This window comes from Canis lupus, chromosome 3 (assembly GCF_003254725.2).
Source record: "Canis lupus dingo isolate Sandy chromosome 3, ASM325472v2, whole genome shotgun sequence".
NCBI classification, from domain to species: Eukaryota; Metazoa; Chordata; class Mammalia; order Carnivora; family Canidae; genus Canis; species Canis lupus.
In genome coordinates this window covers 62,941,210-62,961,524 of record NC_064245.1, presented here as the reverse complement: position 1 = coordinate 62,961,524, position 20,315 = coordinate 62,941,210, and the positions used below count along the sequence as shown (strand labels likewise).

Sequence of the window (20,315 nt, the reverse complement as noted above, 5' to 3'; positions counted from 1 at the left end):
CCCACTTGGGAACACCCATGAAGAGCACCCATGATATGACAGCTGTCTCACTGGACCATGCAGTAGACGCCAGTGCCAGCTGAATTATATACTAAGAAGTGCTCTGGTTGCTCAGAGACCCGCGAGGTCACAGGTGAGGAAGGGGGCCCCCTCGAGCTCGCTTCAGCAGTACATACACTAACATTGGAGGGGAGACGCCTGGCCCAGAGGGTGAGCTGGGAACTGGGGAGGGAGGAAGGCATCCCAAGCAGGGAGTGGACACATACAAAGGCCCAGAAGCAGGACAGAGAGCCCACGTTTAGAGCAGAGGGGGACATGGCTGCAGATACCAAGTGTGGCCAGTGGGTGAAGGCTTTTCATTGCCGGCCCTTTGGAGGTCATTCTGATAGCAGGAGGGAGTGACTGCAGCCCTTATACAGATGAGTACCTGACACTGTGTGGCACACGGTGGGTGCCTGGGAGACAGGCCTGGGCTGGGAGGAGGTCACTGCGCTGCCTGCCAGGTGGGACTGTGGCTGCACGGCTGTCTGGGGAGGTGTTCTGAGGCACTCTGCGCGGATTTGAAGGAGTAACGCGGACTGGCTGATGCTAGGGCCTATCTGGCAGTGACACTCTGAAATGCTACTGTGTCTGAATTTAAAATAACATGCGGCGCTTAAAACTTGTGTTTTGCTTTTCGAAATGGGAGTCTGTAGGCCCATCAAGCATCTCCCAAGGGCCCTCCCCATTTCAGAAGGGAACGATGAGCACCCAGAGCCCCTCCTTTATGATTTTCTCCTGGCAGCCTTGACGCCGCTCCAAGAGGGGTTTGGTGTGGGCAGAATGGGGGCGCTGACCTCTGCAGCGACGGCGAGGTCCTCGCTGTCTCCTGGACACTGGGCGACGGCCTGCCGCCTGCCCCAGCCGCCCGCGGCCCTCCGCTCGGCCTGCAGCGCCTCCAGGTCCTTCTGGTGCTCAGAACAGGCAGCCCGCTGCTCCGACAGCTCCTGCCTGAGGGACTCTGGAGAAGGAGGAGCTATTAACTTTTTAAGAGAAGATAATTTTCAAATGCTAGTAAATTTGACACTTTCCTTTTCTGTTAAGGACTTTTGAGACTCTGTAGGTTAGTGATGGCAAATTATTTTTGAAACATTGTTCCAGTGATTCCATAAGCCATAAGATACCTGGTAGAAGCCTTAGTATAGAGCAAGTGCTCAATATATATTTGTAAAATAAACAAGTGATATTTACAGTGGAAATTAATGATATTGTAAAAGTGTGTCAATTGCAAAAGATTTCCCATAAACTTACGAAGCTTCTTTGAAAGTTATAGTATATTCAGCGCAGTAGAGCTTCGTCATTCTGATGATATGTTGAAAAATTTACTAGGTTATCTTTCCTCCCCACCAGGGTTTTAATATAGTGTTCTCTACAGCCTATTTTCTTTAAAAAAAAAAATCCAAACCCAATTCAATATTTTGAAATCCTTTATCACAAAAATATGTGCAACAAAATCCTTTTGCACTCTAGCATAACTAGAGTGAGTTCATTTATTACCCTTCCGTCTTCTGTCATATATTCCCTTCCCTCTTCCTCCTTTCCCCACTCTTCCTTCGCCCCCCTCCATCCATCCACCCATCCATCCACCATCCTTTCCACCCATTTACACATCTACCTGCCCATCTTTCCATCAGCCCATTTATCCATCCACATGTCCACCTGCCCTTCTACCCATCCACCTATCCATCCAGCATGTCCAGATCCCCACCCCAGTGTATCAGGTAATCTGATGGACGCTCCCTGCCCCTCATACACTGACCTACACTGCAGGTCAGGTGTGTCTCACACAGACGGTGGAATAGCAGTAGTTGGGACCAGGGATGTCTAATTTAATCGCCCTGTCATGGTAGGTGCTCCCACTCACCCAATACCACCCACAATGCCAACGATTTGCTATCATCATTACAGAGTCCACAGAGCCCCTTCTTCCTGGGACTGTGTTGAGAATCCCAGCAGGTACCCAGGCTCTCTCCTGAATCTTTTGTCCAGGAAAGGACCAGCCTGCTGTGGAGTCAGAGGGGCCAGGCAAGTGGCGGTAGGGACAGCTGTTGCTGGGTGCTGGAATCACCAGGGTTTCCAACCTGATCTGAATCTTGTCTTGTACCTGAGACAAAATAAAACCTGGCACAGCCTGGGTTTTATTTTGTATAATCTGTCTTCTTGAGAGGATGCCAACTTAGCATTTCCCACCTGGACGTTAACTGGGGAATCTATGGGACACTTTCTCTCTCCTGCCTGCTCCCCATGTCACTTCCTCCAGAAATAGGCAGAGCTGACTGACGTGCTGATGTACAGTCAGCAGGACACACTATCTAGTGAAAGCACAACCGAGCAGCAAGTAGATGGTTTTCACTTATGAAGGTAAAGAAAATGCTCTTTCCTAAAATTCTCTTAAGGAGAACCCCAGCTGGGTTTGAAAAAAAAATTAATAAGGCCAATATGGTCTTTAATGCTAGGCATGAAATAAGGAGAGGCATTTGTCTTGCTCTTAAGAGTGAGATGGAAGGGGCGCCTGGGTGGCTCAGTGGTGGAGTGACTGCCTTCAGCTCAGGGCGTGATCCTTCTCTGTGTCTCTCATGAACAAATAAATAAAATATATTTTTTTAAAAGTAAGACTGAAGAGAAGAAGGTGAAAATGAGAGAAAAAATTATCTGCAGAAACAGAAAGAGGCTTCTAGGGCCAGCCATGCAATGTGGGAATATTCAGTAATGAAAATAGTGAACATCTGCATAGGATTTACTGCATACCGGGTGGATGCTGTAATTATTCCCACTTTACAGATGAGCAAAGAGGTACAGAGGCACAGAGGTACAGAGCAGTTAAGTAACTTGCCCAAAGTCATGAAACTTATGAGTGTTGGGAGCTGGGCTTCATGCCCAACCAGTCCGGCTTAGGAGATCTTTACTGCTGGTAACTTCCAAAATGCTCTGCATGACTTTTTTTCTTTTAATTTATTTATTTTTATTTTTTTCTTTTAATTTATTTGAGAGAGAGAGAGAGAGATCATGAGCAGGGGGCAGGGGTAGAGGGAGAAGCAGACTCCCTGCTGAGCAGTAAGCCCCAGTGGGACTTGATCCCAGGACCCCAGGATCACAGCTCAAGCAGAAGGCAGACACTCAACTGCCTGAGCCACCCAGGGCCTGTGTGACTGGTTTTGGATGTTTCAAGAAGAGGTGAGTTTGGTGCTGAGGATGATGTGGGAGCAGGAAAAAGAAGCAGAGGAAAGTGCATGAGCCTGGAGGCCTTAGTCCCCCAAATTTGCAGAAATCTTCAGAATGAAAATGAGAGGTTGAGGCAATCCCAGGAAGTCTCACCGTGGCTCAGAGATCTGGCTTATATCGAATAATAATGATGATAATATAGATGCCTCTGCTTTTTGAAAGTTTGCCTTATACCACTTTGCTTTTCTCTACATTAGAACCTATTTTCATTAACCTAGGGAAATCTGAAGACTTTCATTTTTACATAAAAAAGAGAAAAGGGAAAATATCAGGGTTTTTTGTTTTTTGGTTTCTTGTTTTGTTTTTGCTGGTTTTGCAGCCAGCGGTCCAGAAGCAGTGCCACCCTGGGCAGCAGGCAGCGGGCAGCGAGAGAGACACCCCCCAGCGCCTACCCTCTGGGAAACACACTCAGCATCTGAGGGTGGAGCGCCAGAGGTCTGCACTGTGTCTGGGAATATCTGGGCTTTATCTCCATCACTGTGTGCACCTGTTAGCAAGATATGTCCCATGGTATCAGGAAGGCCTAGGAGAGATGACTTTTGGGGTCTGGGAATGCTCAAAAGTGTTTCATTTAAATTAATGGTAATTGCTTCTTCCCTTTTTGCCATTTTGCCTTATGAAATATTTCATAGGCACGTCCTGCTTTTGGATAGCAGAAAACCTGGACTACGGTCTACATTCATCTGGCCCCTGTCATATGCTAGGCATATTATATTTAATATCCCATCAAATCCACATACCACCCCTATGAGGTAGAGACAATGGTGACTCTGTTTTATGGAAAAGAAAACTGAGATTGACAGTGACCCCACCCCCACCCCAACCCTGGGTTTCCTAGCTAGTTGGTGGCAGAGCCAGGATAGTCACCCTGGCCTGTGTGCCTCCAGACCCAGGGCCCCATCTTGCCCCTGGCCTCCACGTGTGGACCCGGCTGGGGAGCACCTCCCAGGGGTGGCTGCCTGTATACCTAACAGCAGAGCCTGCTGAGCCTCCATCCTCTCCAGCTCCCCCTGGAGCTCTTGCCGGGCCTTTTCTTCCAAGGCCTGGAGCTCTAGCCGGTGTGCCTGGTGCTGGATCTGGAGGCTGTGGCTGGATTCCTTCTTCAAGCGCTCCTCAGTGGCCTGTGGGTGAAAGTGGGTGAAAGTGAGCACAGATGGGAGACCTGTCCCCTCTGCCAAGTTCTTCCTCCAAGGGCCCACTGAGCACTCACTACTTCTTGGGCTACTGAGAATGATCCCTGACCTGAGATGACGGTGATGGCTTGGCCACAGCAGCTATTTTGTACTGTGTGAACCTAACCCCAATTCACAGCTGATTAGACCAGAGTGGACACCTGTTCCGAGCTGAGACAGTCATTGGGAATTTGGTGTTAGGAGGCCACGGAGAGAGAGAGAGAAATAAAGAGACAGACAGACACTGACGGGTTGGTTCCAGTTTTAACACACTCAGGAGGAATGAGGTGACCATCTTACACTGGCCCCAAACCAGACAGGTAGAGAGAGCTGACTGTGAGGGCAGCCAAGGGCTGAAGTGCAGAGCAGATCAGAAACAAAAGGAGGAGGGGTCCCTACAGTTTTTTCAGTCTCTGGTCTAGTCTGGTCCTCAGAACTGACTGTGTCTCTGCCCTTAGGTTCACTTATTCTTACTTCATTTATGATTATTTCATTCGGTCAGCCATTCTTTGACACATTCATTTATTCAAGGTCTCATATCAAACACACAAAGCGGGTTCTATGAGCAGCTGTGTCAACTTTAATAGAAATCTGGGCAGCCTGGGTGGCTCAGCGGTTTAAGTGCCTGCCTTTGGCCCAGGGTGTGATCCTGGGGTCCCGGGATCGAGTCCCATGTCAGGCTCCCTGCATGGAGCCTGCTTCTCCCTCTGCCTGTGTCTCTGCCTCTCTCTCTCTCTCTCTATCATGATAAATAAATAAAATCTTAAAAAAAAAAAAAGAAAAAGAAATCTCTTCACTGCCTAAGCTCATTCGAGTTGGTTTCTGGGGGGTAGAAGCAATAACGGTCCTTAAGCAGTCCATGTGGGAATCCTTGGAACCTGTGACTCTGTCACTTTATACGGTGAAAGGAGTTTTGCAGGTGTGATTAAGTTAAGGATCCTGAAATGGGCGATTATCCCAAATTATCTGGGTGGGCCCAGTGTAGTCACAGAGGAAGCAGTGGTGGAGGGGAGGGGCACAGGAGTAGGGAAGGTGTTAGGGAAGAGGGAGATGAAGAGGGAGGGATATTTGAAGATGGTACATGCTACACTGTTGATTTAGTTGATGCAGGAAGGGGCCAGGAGCCCAGGAATGGAGGCAGCCTCCAGAAGCCAGAAAAGTCAGGAAAACAGATCCTCCCTTAGAGCTTTTAGAAGGAGCACAGTCCTGCCAACACTTTGATTTTAGGACTTCTGACCTCCAGGACTGTCAGATAATAAATCTGTGATGTCTTCAGCCACCAAGTGTGGGATATTTTGTTATAGCAGCAAGAAGAAACTAATATGGTTTCTGGGGTTTTTTTGCAACAGAGAGTTCCAGTTAAGACACAGCCCACCTTGGGGCACCTGGGTGGCTCAGTCAGTTAGGCCTCTGACTCTTGATTTAGGCTCAGGTCATGATCTCAGGGTCGTGAGATTGAGCCCCAGGTTGGGCCCAGTGCTTAGTATGGAGTGTCCTGCTTGGGATTCTCTCTCTCCTTCTCTGCCGTTGCACTCCCCACCTCCCCCCACAATGTGCACACGCATATTCTCTCAATAAAATAAAAAAAATAATAAAAATAAATAAAAAATAAAAAAAGATACAGCCCACCTTTTAGAGGAGGAAATTGGGGCTGGGGGTGATGAACTAGCTTTCCTGAGGTCACACAGGAAAGATGCAGAAAGCAACATCTCCCTCCCCCTTTTAAACAGCCAGTTGTAGGGAACTGACCAGACTGAAGACAGGTAAAGGTGGGGGCAGGACTGAAGCCCTGGGCAGCAGGGTCCTGGCCCTAAGCCCTCTCCACTCCCACATGCAGCCTCTGGGAACAATGAGAAATGGGGTTTCACCAAAGGCAGGAGGCTCCAGTTGGGGAGCACTGAGCGCCCTGGAGCCCCAGGGAGCCAACTGAATGCAGTGGTGCCTTTAGACGCTTATTTGTGTCTTTGGCTCTGCTACTCCCTAAAAAGGGCAATTGGTTTACTCCTCCCATGGGACACTCAGTCAAAGATGCTGGGTTTATTTCATAAGACAGGAGAATCTCCTACTTTTCAGACTCTCCAATATTTCCTCCTCTTGGACCTGCTGCAAGGCTCAGAGAATTCCAGTTGGTGACATTTGTATCTCAAGGAAATGGGAATGAAGAGGTCTGAGCTAAGGTTTGCAAAAAATAGTGCGAAAGTCTCTCACTCTGTGATAGGACCCCTCTGTCCTTGGGGCCAGCAGAGGATTCAGAGCAGCACTGCCTGCTTTCTTGCTCAGCAGCCCTTAGGATGATGCCAAGCTTAACACCCAGGGTTTATATCAAACTGGACACTCATCCCTAGTGAATTGCTCCAGTAAACCTATGGGAGGTTTACTCTGCTTGTGTTGTGGTTGGTTTAGAGCCTCCTAAAAGGCCCATTTTTACCCTCTCTACAGAGGTTCTGACACCAATTACAAATTCCTTTTAGGGTATGTGTGTGGGGGGGTTTGGGGTGGGGGAGTTCCCAACACCAACAAGCAATTCTCAGACACCAACTGAGTGTCCTACGATTCAACTTAATTCTGACACTACCTACCTGGAGATAGCATCCCAAGGGTGAGGGCTCATCCCACAAGACTGAGCTCCATTTCAGATGTCAACTGCAAGACTAAGTTGTTGTTACCTGTGCTTCTGACCAACTGGCTATAAATCAGAGGTTCCCATGACCCCCCAATTAATTTGTTAGGGTGGCTCACAGAACTCAGGAAACCCATGTCCTTACTTGGTTATCGATTTATTACAAAGGCTATTAAAGGATACGAATCAATAGCCAGATGAAGAGGTCTGGGATGTCCAAGCATAGGAGCTTTTGTCCCCATGGAATTCGGGTGGGTCACCATTTATGGTGTGTGGATGTGTCCACCCACCTGCAGGCTCTCTGAGCCCTCTCCTTTGGGTTTCTAAGAGGCTTCATTACAAAGACATGATGAATTAAATCACTGACCATTGGTGATTGATTCCATCTCCATCCCCTCTCCACTTCCCAGACCATAAGGTCGGTTCCCCTGGCAACCAGCCCCCTCCTCCTCAGGTGGGATCCAAGAGCCACCTCATTAACATAATAAAATATAATTTTGCTGCTCTCAAAACTTAGGAAATTCCAAGAATTTTAGGAGCTCTGTGTCAGAAGTGAGACTAGGACCAAATAATATTTCTTTTTCCAAATCACAGTATCACAGTCTCCACACCACATCCTGGGTAAAGCCTCCTTGCCCCATGTTCCCCAACAGTCTCCTGGCTTCGACCCCCTGAACTACAGCAGCCTGTTTGAGCAGTTGCCTTTCCCCACAGAGGTGCACCCCATAAAGACAAGAGTGTGTTAATCATCTTGGTGTCTCTGGAGCTCAGCTCCATGGCAGCTGCTCTATAAATAGCTGCAGGATCAATGAATGAGCAGTAACATCAGATCTTCTAAAAATTGAGCTTTTCTATGGACTGGATGTTTATATGTCCCCCCTCTCCCTCACACCTCCCCCAAAATCATATGTTGAAACCTGATCCTCAATGTGATGGTATTTGGAGAGGGGCTTTTGGAGGGGGGTGATTAGGTCATGATGGTGAAGCCCTTGTGAATCAGTGCTCTTGTAAAGGAGGTCCTGAAAAGCTCCCCTGCCCCTTCTCCCACATGAGGTTAGAGTGAGGTGGGCGTCTATGAACTAGGAAGTGAGCTCTCCACAGACATCAAAGGGCAGGTGCTTTGGTCTCACACTTTCAGCCTCTGGAACTGTGGGAAATAAATTTCTATTGTTTACAAGCCACTCTGTCCATGGCGTTCTGTTACAGCAGCCTGAATGGACAAAGACAAGCTCTTACTCAGCCACATATGATTCCAAGTACTTTATATGTACTATTTTTTTAAATTTTTATTTATTTATGATAGTCACAGAGAGAGAGGCAGAAACACAGGCAGAGGGAGAAGCAGGCTCCATGCACCGGGAGCCTGATGTGGGATTCGATCCCGGGTCTCCAGGATCGCGCCCTGGGCCAAAGGCAGGCGCCAAACCGCTGCGCCACCCAGGGATCCCTATTTTTTTTTGGTCCTATTAGCTCTTATTTTATAAATGAGGAATCTGATGCACAAAGCAGCTGAGTGACTGCCTGAGCCCACACCTCGTAAGTGGCAGACCCAGGATCTGCCTGTAGGACCTGATGTCCTCACACACCACATCACTGTTCAACTGCACAACTGAGGCCAGAAACCAAGCAGACACAGCCACCAGAACCGGGAGGAGAAGGCTCTTTCCTCCTAAGGTGTGCCTCCCGCGCCCTCTACCGACAAAACTGAACATCGTGCTCTCTGCGAAGGAGAGATGCTTCAAGAATCTGGGTCATTATGCCAGGCTGGCACTGAAGAGCGGATTGGGAGCTGCGAGGCAGTAAATTAAGAAGAGCAGGCAAATTTCCTAATAATTCATATGATAGTCGATACTTGTATCCAATTCTGACACGTATGGATAGTTTTAACGGAATTTCTCAGAATTGCACCGTGGCTTCTAGCATCCCATGTTGCTGCCTAGGAGATGTCAAGGGGACATTCTGATTCAAGTACTTTGTGCCTGGATCACTTTTCCTCATTGGGGGCTGCTAGAATTTCTTCTGTTTTCCTAGTGTCCTGAAATTTTAAGATGAGCCTTGGTAGGGGGTCTTTCTCACAGAGTTCTATGGATTTCATTATTTCTTTTAAAATACCTTCCCCTCCATTATCTCCTTCTGGAATTCCCAGTTGTTAGGTGTGAGCCTTCCAGGTGTGTCTCTACACCTCTTGTTCCTTCTCCTCTTGCCACCCATTTCACGATCTTTCTATTTTTGTTTTCTGGAAGGTTTCTTCATTTTTTACATTTCAATTCATTATCTGATCTTTAGGATTTCTGCAATTATATATATATTTTTTAATTTAAAGAGCCCTTCCTTACCTGATCGTCCCTCCTTTACAAGTAGCGCATTGTTCTTCTTTCATGGATGCACATATCACTTTTTAATTCTGAGTGGATCAATCCTCATCAAAGCTTTTTTTCCTTTTCTGCTGACTCCATTAGCCATTTCTTCTGAGTCTGTTCTTTCTCCCACAACTATCTTGGATCCCAAAACTTCCATGTTAGAGGCTTCCCTAAAAAAGTTTAGCAATCCTTTGCTGTCCTTTCATATTTCAGATGGAGCACTGAGGGTTACTTGAAGAGGGTCCATTGAGTGGCAGGCTCCTCTGGAGGGTGACCAGATGGCCATCCAGCAATTTCACTGGAAGCCCACAAATGTGAGAATCCATGGTTCTTTTCTCTTGGTTGGTTTAATTTCCCCAGAGAAGGTTCTCTAGTCTCACACTTAGGGAGGGTCTAAGTTCTACCTGCTTGCCTTCTGGAGCCGAGCAGGAGAATGTGCTGCTGGGGACAGGATCGAGGTGGCAGTGGTTCATCTAATGGCTCAGTATACAGATTTTCACCTGAACCTGTTCTCAAACACAAGCCTCATCCCAGCCTCTGTTTCGGAGTCTCTCTGGTTCAGTTTATCCAGGGATTCCCCCCACCCCCATCTCTTGTCTTTAAATAAGGGAGAGATAATTACTTCCCTGTGCTGGCTGAGCTGGGAATCTGAGGTTCTAGGTGAGTCATATTCCTCATCTCACTCTTGTCTCAATGATAAATGCTACCCCTAGTTCCTGAGCCTTTCTGAGCTTCGCCATGGGAATCAGCTTAATTCTTGTCCTCTCTGCAGGCACTTGGGTTCGAGCTTCTCTGCTCTGCAAGGCCACATGCTATTTCCCCATTTCTTTCCTGTCCTCCTTGCTTTATCTGGAATAGGAGTAAGCTTCTGCTTTGTGTTTTCATTATTGTTTTCTGGATGGTTTCCAATAGGAAAGAATTCAAAGAAGTGGGTATCAATGTCCTCAGTGTACAGAAGGGGAAATTAAACTTAAGGCTCTAATTCAGTGAGACCCTTTACTAAGCAGCTATCCTGAACTAGGAGGAGAGTCAGTGTCTGAACACAGCGTGCTCCTGGCCCCAAGGAGCTTCCCTTGGTAGATCTGATCATAGGAGGAAGTCATTGGTTAGAGCATGAAGACTGCCATCACTGAGGAAGACAGTGTGTTGTCTGTGACAGTCGTAGTAGTAGCCCCAGCTCCCGAGAGAGCAGGAGCAAAGGCCTTCTGAGAAAGTAGAAGGTAGCAGGTAGATGAAACATGCTCCTGCTGGGTTACACATCATCCTGCACCTGACCACCTCATCCCAACTTTCCAAGCTGCCCTCTCTGTTTTCATCTCCTGGCCGAGTCTGACTCCCCAGCATGCATCATGCACGACATTGCCCAAGTTGTAAAGAAAGTTGTTCTAATGTTATCAAGGTCACATGAAAATAGGGAGAAGCAGGACCAGAAGCGCAACAGACCTAACTGTGAATCCTTCTGTGGCCACTTTCTAGCTGTGTGACCCTGAGCAAGTTACTGAATCTCTCTGAGCCCTTACCCTCATCTGGAAAAAAGGGAATGTGGTAACAGTGAGCTAGTAAGATTAACGTGGGGATTGGAGATAATGTACAAAAGACGCCCTATATAGGGCATAGAGGCGCTCCCATAGCAAGTGCTCAGCAAATAGCGGACTTCATAATGATCACCCTTACCTTGAGTTCTTGATTTTTGGCCTTCTCAAGCATGCGTAGGGCTCGCTGATGGGAGGCCTCGAGCTGGGCTTTCATGGCCTGGTTCTGCTGAATGGTCTCCTGGAGCTCTTGCTGCAGCTTCTCCCTTTCGTGGTCGGAGAGTTGCTTGAGTTCCTGCAGGTCTTCCCTGTAGCTGCTGGCGCACTGCTCCAGAGCCTGCTGCATCTGGGAGACCTGCCGGCCAGGGCAGCCTGCTCTCAGGCTAGGCTCTCTCTGCTCCCTCTCCCCTTCCTGTTTTTTTTTTTTTTTTAATAAGTGCTCTGAACATCTCCTCAACCCAGCTGATCCTCCTCTACCTGTGGAAACTCCTAGGGAGAGTGCTGTAACCTTGAAAAACCTGGGGATGGCCAGTCTCCTGGGGGCTTCTCAGCTAGCTGCATGAATGCCAGGTGAGAGGGGCAGGTGGGTTGAGATGCAAACCAGCCAAGAGATACTGAAGAGAGGCCACTAAAGCCTTGCCTGACAACCCCATTTAGTATTACACTCAATCCTCATCACCAGCCTCTCAATCCTTTTTTACCTTGTTCTGTTTTCTTTTTCCTGCAATCCAATCATCCTCTAATATACTATATGTTTTACTTATTTCTTATGTCTAGTATTTTATGGTCTGTTCCAACTTCCTCTGCCATAATATAATATAAGCACTATATAATATAATGCAGTATACTGCAGTATAATATAAAGCACTATAATATAATGCAGGACTTTTGTTCGATTTGTTCATTAATGTATCCCAAGTATCTAGAAGGGTTCCTGTTGCATCGTAGGTGCTCATGAACCACAGGAGGGACTGAATAAACAAATGAAGAAATAGAAGAATCTCATTTTTCCCTGACCTGGAATGCCCTCCCCAGCATGGACATGCATCAGGCCCTGTATGTATTTCCAACATTGTCTGTAAGGATGAGGAGGCATGGTCTCACTCAGCATGAGGGCACCTCCGCACCATGGCTGTCCTACCTGGGCTTGCAATCTGGCCTTCTGGCTTTGCCATTCCTCCTGCAGACGCTGGATTTTGGGTGCCTTCTCCTTCAGCAAAGAGTTCAGTGGAGGTTGCAGGTCACCTCCCTCCTTGAGAGGCACTTCAATCCTTTGAAGATAGAGAGGCCAAAATCATAAAAGATTCTGGGCTGGGAATGATATGATTACCCCGGGCTGGGGGAAGGAAGCTCCCATGGCAGGGAGTGGGGTGAGAAATATCTTTCTTAGATTTAAAATAGTAACCTGACATACAGTTCTAAGTGTTATTGCACTTGGGATACAATCAGGATTCAGCTGGAGCCCAGGGGTTTTAGCGGGTGCTTAATAAATGATGATTGGCTGTTAGAATGACTGAGCTTGGAGTCACTTATTGGGGCCCTTGGGAGCTCTGAAAAAGAGGCCTCTCTGGTCTAATTTCACAACTCTTCCTGCAGATGAAAAAAGATAATGAAATAAATAACACTTTACTTGAATACAGTTCTTGACACTTTTCAAAGCATGCTCATGCCTTTTACTGGCTGTTCCCGGTCTACACAGGAGGACTGCAAACAGGTCTTTACATATGAAAAATAAGATGCTGGTATAAAGCCGCATCTGTATTCCAGGACAGATGCTCAGGGATGTCTTTGGAGGAGTCCTTCCCTTACTTAATGCTGAACTTTTGAACCAGCTAAGAAATTCAAATATAACCGGCTGAGATGGGGGTTTTAAGTATTTATTCAATGTAGCAATGTAAGAGGATGCCACACAGTGGGCATCTCCGCAGAGACTGCTGGAATGTAAGTGATGTTTCCTTCCTCCACCAAGGATGTCAGGCCAGAGGGCCAGAGGTTAGGGGGTGAGGGCCCTGATCTGTGGAGAAAAGCCATGAGAAGGGGACTCTGGCTTGGCATAGGTGGGGAGGCCCAGCAACTTGGGCACAGGCTAGGGGGTTAAGGAAAAGATAGTCAGAGGGAATCCCTGAAAGGGATGGCAGTGGTTCAGAGCCTGAGCTAGAGCCAGATTCCCCAAGGTCAAACCCAGCCCTACTGCTTACTAGTTATGTGACCTTGGGTGAGGACTTTAAACTGTCTTGGCCTTAATCTCCTCAACTGTAACATGGGATTAATAATGGTAACTTTGATATGGATTGTTGTAAGGATTAATAAATATCTGATAAATGCTTAAAGCCGTGTCCAGCACATAGTAAGAATTATATAAAGAACTAACCAAAGACTTAGGAAAGAGAGAAGGTTTCTTTCTCTGCATTCCGGTTCTTTTAGGTAATTCTCAAGCTTTCAAGGATGTGTTAAACATACCCATCTTTAGGGAAAAACAGACCTCTCCTAGATCTAAGCAACAGGTCTGAAACAAACCAAGGATTAGGAGACTACCTGGAGTGATGGACAGAGAAGCAGCCTCCAGCCAGAGTGAGAAGCCACACTGCCGGGTATGATGCGTGGACCAGGTGAGCTGACCCTGATGAACTCAGGAGGAGACTGTACTTCCTCCCAGGGCTCAGCCATTACATTCGAAACGATTTATTGAGAATAAATTTACATATAGTGAAATGCACAGGTCTTAAGTCTACAATCCAATGAGTTTTGACAAATATATACAACTATGAAACCAACACCTTATTTAAAATATAGAACATTTTCATTACCCCAGAACTCCCCCTGCACTTTTTTCTTGCCAATGTCCACCCACAGGCAGCCAATGTTTTGATTTCCATCACCACGGATTATTTTTGCTTGATCTTCAGCATCAATCATACAGAATCATATGCTATGTATTCCTCTATGTCTGGTTCTTTTGCTCCAAACAATGTCTTCAGGATTTATCCCCATCACTGGGTATGTGAGCATGTCATACTTTTCATGGATGAGTAGTATTTCATTACCTGAATATACCATAATTTTTTAAAATGTTGCTGGGCCTCCCTACCTCTGCCAATTTCCTACTGATAGACATGTTGACATTTTTGCATGTTAACATTTCTGGGCTAGTATGAATAAAGCTGCTAGGACTATTCCTGTACAAGTATTTTTGTGGATCTATGTTTCCATTTCTTTTGCTTAAATATCTAGGATGGAAACTGCTGGTAGGTATATGCTTAACTCTTTTTTTTTTTAAGGATTTTTTTTTTTTTTTTTTTTTTTTTTTTTAGAGAGAGAGAGCAAGTTTGTGAGAGCAGGGTGGGAGAGGGGCAAAGGGAGAGGGTGAGAGAAACTCAAGCAGACTCCGTGCTGAGCGTGGAGCCCAGTGCAGGGCTCGATCTCACGTCCATGAAATCACAACCTGAGCTGAAACTAAGAGTCAGACACATAACCGACTGTGCCACCCAGGTGCTCCAGTATATGCTTAACTTTTTAGAAAACCATCAAATTGTTTGCTGAGGTGGTTGCCCCACATCATCTCCCACCAGCAGCGTATGAGAGTTTCAGTTGTTCCACATCATTGCCAACATTTTGTATCTTTAGTCCTTTTAGCTTAAGTCATTCTGGTGGGTGCAAAATTGTATCTCACTGTAATTTTAAGTTGCATTTCCCCGTTGACTCTGATGTGAGGTGCATATTCATGTGCTTATGGGACATTCATTCTTTTATGCAAGTGTCTGTTCAAGCATTTTGTTCATTTAAAAATATATTTGCCTTTTCTATTATTGGTTTATAGGAATTCTTTATATATTCCAGATACAAACTAAATAGCCTCTCCCAGCCTATGACTTACTATTCCACTTCTTTTTTTTAAATTTAATTTTATTTTTTTATTCATGAGAGACAGAGAGAGAGAGAGGCAGAGACACAGGCAGAGGGAGAAACAGGCTCCATGCAGGAAGCCTGATGTGGGACTTGATCCTGAGACTCCAGGGCCACGCCCTGGGCCGAAGGCAGGCACTAAACCGCTGAGCCACCCAGGGATCCTGAGTTTTCTTTTTAAAAGAGAAGTATTTAAAGCTATGTATTGTCCTCAGTAGCAATCTCCCCCAAATTCTGATATATCCTATTATCATTGAATTTGAAATAGTTTCTCATTTCCACTGTGATTTTATATTTTGACATATGGGTTATTTAGGAGTATTCTGTATACTTTCCAAATATCTGGGGATTTTCTCAATAGCATATTATTCTGGATATCTAACTTAATTCTTTTGTAATCAGAGAATTCCTTCTGAAAGATAGTATATTTCAGAGTATATTCCAATACTTGAAATTCATCAAGACTTATTTTGTGGCCCTTCATATTGTCTACATTGATGAATGTTCTATTGTGCCTCAAAAGATCTGTTCTGCATTATTCAGCACATTGTCTGCAAATGTCAGCTTGATTAAGTTAGCTGATTGTGTAACTCAAATCTTCTGTATCTTTGCCACTATTAGGCTAGTTGGCCAAATCCTCATAGAAAGGTGTCACAGGGGGATCCCTGGGTAGCTCAGCAGTTTAGCACCTGCCTTTGGCCCAGGGCACAACCCTGGAGTCCCGGGATTGAGTCCCACATCAGGTTCCCTGCATGGAGCCTGCTTCTCCCTCTGCCTGTGTGTGTGTCTCTCTCTGTGTGTCTATCATGACTAAATAAATAAAATATAAAAAAAAGGTGTCACAATTGCCAATTGTGACTGTGAATTTCTCCCTTCAGTTTTCTCACTCTTTGCTTCATTATTTTTAAAGCTCTGTTGTGAGGTCAAACACATTTAGGGTTGTTGTCTTCCAGATGAACTGACCCCTTTACCATTATAACATATTCTGTTTCATCCCTGGTAATATTCCTTATTCTGAAGCCTACTTTGACATGAATACAGCCACATCAGCCTCCTTCTGCTTATCATTCGCATGGTAGAGTTCATCCCTTTATCTTCAGACCTATCTGTGCCTGTAATAGTTTACGAGGGCTGCCTGAACAAAATAGCTTAAAATGGGTGGCTTAAAAAACTGAAATGTATTTCCTCACAATTCTGGAGGCTAGTAGTCCAAGATCAAGGTGTCAGATTTGGTTTCTTCTGAAGCTTTTCTTCTTCTAAGGCTCACAGATGGCCACCTTCATGCTGGGTCCTTACAACAACAATCTTTGTTGTCTGTGTGGGCTCTTCTTTCTTCCTCCTCCTCCTCCTCCTCCTCCTCTTCTTCTTCTTTTTGTTCTTGTTCTTCTTGTTCTTCTTCTTGTTCTTCTTCTTGTTCTTCTTCTTCTTTCTTCTTCTTCAAGACTTTATCTATTTATTCATGAGAGACACACAGAGAGAGGCAGAGACATTGGCAGAGGGAGAAGCAGGTTCCCTGTGTGGGACTCGATCCCAGGATCCTGGAATCACCACCTGATCCAAAGGCAGATGCTCAACCACTGAGCTACCCAGATGCCCATGGTCTCTTCTTATAAGGACATCAGTCATGTTGTATTAGGGCTGCCCTAATAATAAAACTCTAAAAAGGATTTTAACTTAATTAACTATTTAAAGGCCCTACCTCTAAATAAGTCACATTCTGAGCCCCTGGGGGTTGGGGTGTGGGGAGGATACAATTGTGTTCACAAGAGTGTCTTTATATTTAAATGTCTCTCTTGTGGACAGCATAGAGCAATGTCTTGCATCTCTGATAATCTCTTTCTTTTAGATGGTATGTTTGATTCATGTACATTGTAATTATTGCATTGGTTGGGCTTAAATTCTTTTTAGTCCACAGAGTTCAGGTATAGCTCACTCTGCCCTCATCCTCAGATGGGCGACCCAGGGGAGGATGTGTCACAAATACTGGCTAGTCAGAGCACTCCATCTTTGTGGCAGAGTGATTGGCTCAGGGATTGACATGTGACCCAAGTTGGGTCCTTAGAGACCTCTTTGAAATTTGTCATATTTTTAAGAAAAAGACTCCCTTTCCTTCTGGAATTGTGAGTTATAAATAGGACAAGGTTTGTGGCTACCAGTGGTAAGCAGTAGTACCAGGATTTAACCTGGAGACTTGACTCCAGAGTCTGTCCTTCTTAACTGCTGTTCTTTTGGTAACTAATAGGCCCTGAGGCAAAATCTGAAGGATGGAGGAGGAGGCAGGAGCTAGGAGTTCATTCAGCTGTAGGCCCCTTGACACTGCCATTGGTCTAGTTTAGGGATATACACCCTGCTACCCCAAGGCTATGATCTGAATATTTATGCCCCCCTCCCCTAATTCATATGTTGAAACCTATTGTTCAAGGTATTAGGAGATGGGGATTTTGGGAGGTGATTAGGTTATGAGGGCAGAGCCCTGGTGATAAGATTAGTGCCCTTATAGCAAGAGGCATAAAAGAGACCTCTCCCCTAACACCTTCTCTCTTCCTGACCTCCCCCAAACCCCCTCGCCATGTAAAGACACAGAAAGAAGATGGCCATCTGCAAGCCAGGGCAGAGTTCTCACCAGGATCTGAGCAGATCAGCACCTTGACCTTGGACTTTCCAGCCTCCAGAACTAGGGGAAACAGATTTCTGTTGTTCAGGCCACACCATCTGCGGTATTTTGTTAAAGCAGCTAGAGGTGACTATAAGACATGTGGACACCATACTCTTCTCTGTCCAGTGATAATTTTGATCATGTGACTTGCTTTGGCCAGTGGAATAAGACTAGAAATGAGAGGATGCAGTTCTGAGTATAGGCTTTAAGAGGTACTGCATATTTTCATCAGCTCTTTTGAGATTCTTCCCTTTACCATGACAACAACATGCCCTAGATAAGGGCTAATATTTCAGTCTTAGTCCCAGAATGAGAAAGCATGTGGATGAGCCTTGAACTTTACCCATAGTTTGGGGCAGGCAATAACACCGACCCTCAGGCAGGAGCCAAGAATATAGGTAGCTGACCTAGGAGTTAAAAATCACTGAAACTTGGGGATTTTTGTTATAGCAGCAAAAGCTGACTAGTATGGGGGACAGATATGGGGAATTTCTCATCAGTGACAATGCCCCCACCATTCTACCTTAGTTCTAGAAAACTTGGAAGAATAAGGAGCAGAGATTTGGGGACAGGCCAGGTCTGCGTTTTGGGCAGGTTTACTAACCTCTTTTGAGTTTCAGGTTTTTAATCTATAAAATGGCCTCTCCAGGTGGGTGTAACAATGAAATAAGATAAATTGTGTTAAGCCCATAGCTGTACTGAGAACATACAAAACACATCTGTTCCCTTCCTAAATGTGATTCAAGGGGCAGTGGTAAACACTTGAGGACTGACTGACTGACTGAATGAACGAATGAATGAATCCTTCCAAATCTGAGTCCTCATTCACTGGAGCACTTGCAAGCCTGCATGTCCTCCTGTACCTTTCTTCTTCATCACTGCTGGTTCCTTCTTCAGCTGCTAACTTATCCTGGTACTCTTCTCCTCTGGGCAGGGTCTGAGGCTTATTCAGCTTCAGGCATGGATCCTAAGGCAAAAACAGTCACAAGATGAGACTAAGTACACCTCCCTGATTCAATTTGTGGCTCATCAAACCAGAGAGCAGAGGAAAAAGAGCCCCCAGCGATCCACAACTGATGTACAGTCTGCAGGCTTGGCATGATAAGGCCTGGGATGATTCAGTACCTAGTACAGTGCCTGGTTTAGGAGCAGCAACAACTGCTGTATCCAGGCCTTCAGTTGGCCAAACACTTCACAGCTGATGTAACTCAAGCACAGAGAGAGTAAGTACCCTGTCTAGGGTCCCACCATCAGTGAGTGGTGGAAATGGAACATGCAATCAGGTGGTCTAACCCTGGGGCTGCCGTGGGGATCAGAGAACATGGCCAGCAACAGCTTGCTAGTCAGTATGAACAACCGCTATTATTATGATACCCATTTTAAGGTGGCAGCTTGTGACATCTCATTACATAGGATCAGAGAACATGGAACTTGTTGAATGACTCTACATGTTGAAAAACAGGGTGTGGTGTGAGGAAAATGTAGTAAACCATGAGTGGACACTGAGGTCTGGGAATCTTCTATGAATTGAATTCGTTCATGTTACCATTCTCCCCTTTCCACAGGGCTAAAAGGTGAAAAAGATGTTCTTCTTTTGATTTGTCTATTTGTTACAATAACCACTGTCTATGAACACATTACAATAAGACAAGCTAAAAAAAAAAAAAAAAAAAAAAAAAAACAAAAAAAAAAACAATAAGACAAGCTAGGAATACATGTCCCCGTTGGTAAATCTCATTAAATAATGATAAATTGCAGCCTGGGGTTTCCACTAACTAGTTGCATGACCTTGAGCTAGTCTCTTCCCATTTCTGGCCCAGAACCTCATCAACTGTAAAACAAGGTGTTGGTTACATCTGTGGTTTTCAACTTGTGCTCCAGAGACTTTGGGACTCCCTGGGCCCGCAACCTTCAGAAGGGGCAGAGCTGAGGCTAAGGGTTTCCTATTCCCTCTCAACCTGGCATGAAATTGCTTTGGTTGCCCTTCCAGGTACCAATGTCTATTAAAGGTCACCAATGTCAAGGCCAATCAATGATGACCTCCTTGCTGCCAGTGGTCACTCCTCGGGCTTCAGCTAACTGAGCTGTAGGACTAGAAATATCTGGTCACTCCCTCCTGCATGCAGTCCTCTCTCCGGGCTTCTTCCTCCTTTGCTAGCTGCTTTTTCTTAGTATCTGCTGCTCAAGCCACCTGCTCCTCTATCCCACACCTTAGTCCTTCGACTTCTTTCTCTCACTCCCCAGTGTCTCATCTAGTTCCATGAATACTGACAATAAACAAATTTAATCTATTTCTAAGCTTTACCCTAAAGTCTGGACTTGAATATCCAACTGTCCTCCAGATATCACTTGGATGCTTAATAAGCTTCTCAAACTGCAACATGTCCAGAGCTGAACTCTTGGATCTCACCCTCCCCAAACAACAAGCATGCACTTGCCTGAGGGCCTTTGCACTGGCGGTTCCACTGCCTGCAAAGCTCTGTCCTGTAATATTTGCATGCCTTGCTCCCTCACTTCATTCACCACAACCCAGAGACCTTTTTTTTTTTTTAATTTTATTTATTTATTCATGAGAGACACAGAGAGAGAGGCAGAGACACAGGCAGTGGGAGAAGCAGGCACAGGGAGAAGCAGGCTTCATGCAGGGAGCCCGATGCGGGACTTGATCCTGGGACTCCAAACTCACACCCTGGGCCGAAGGCAGGCGCCAAACCACCGAGCCACCTGGGGATCCCCCCAGAGACCTTTTCTCACTTAAATTCTGGGCTCTGCCTATCAGGCACCTATGTTTAAGTCCCAGTTTTTCTTATT

The 20,315-nt window shown here is 45.8% G+C and overlaps 1 protein-coding gene across 1 annotated transcript in view; it reads right to left on the bottom strand.

Moving 5' to 3' along the window:
- Positions 1-20,315, bottom strand: part of FAM184B (family with sequence similarity 184 member B) — a 132,481-nt gene that overhangs the window by 11,040 nt on the left and 101,126 nt on the right. Inside the window, exons 8-12 of the mRNA XM_025438386.3 lie at positions 18,368-18,471; positions 12,087-12,216; positions 11,088-11,300; positions 4,229-4,382; positions 837-1,000 (exon numbers count right to left, since the gene is read on the bottom strand). Of these exons, the coding sequence (XP_025294171.3) occupies positions 837-1,000; positions 4,229-4,382; positions 11,088-11,300; positions 12,087-12,216; positions 18,368-18,471 (765 nt within the window). The remainder of the gene's footprint in view (positions 1-836; positions 1,001-4,228; positions 4,383-11,087; positions 11,301-12,086; positions 12,217-18,367; positions 18,472-20,315) is intronic.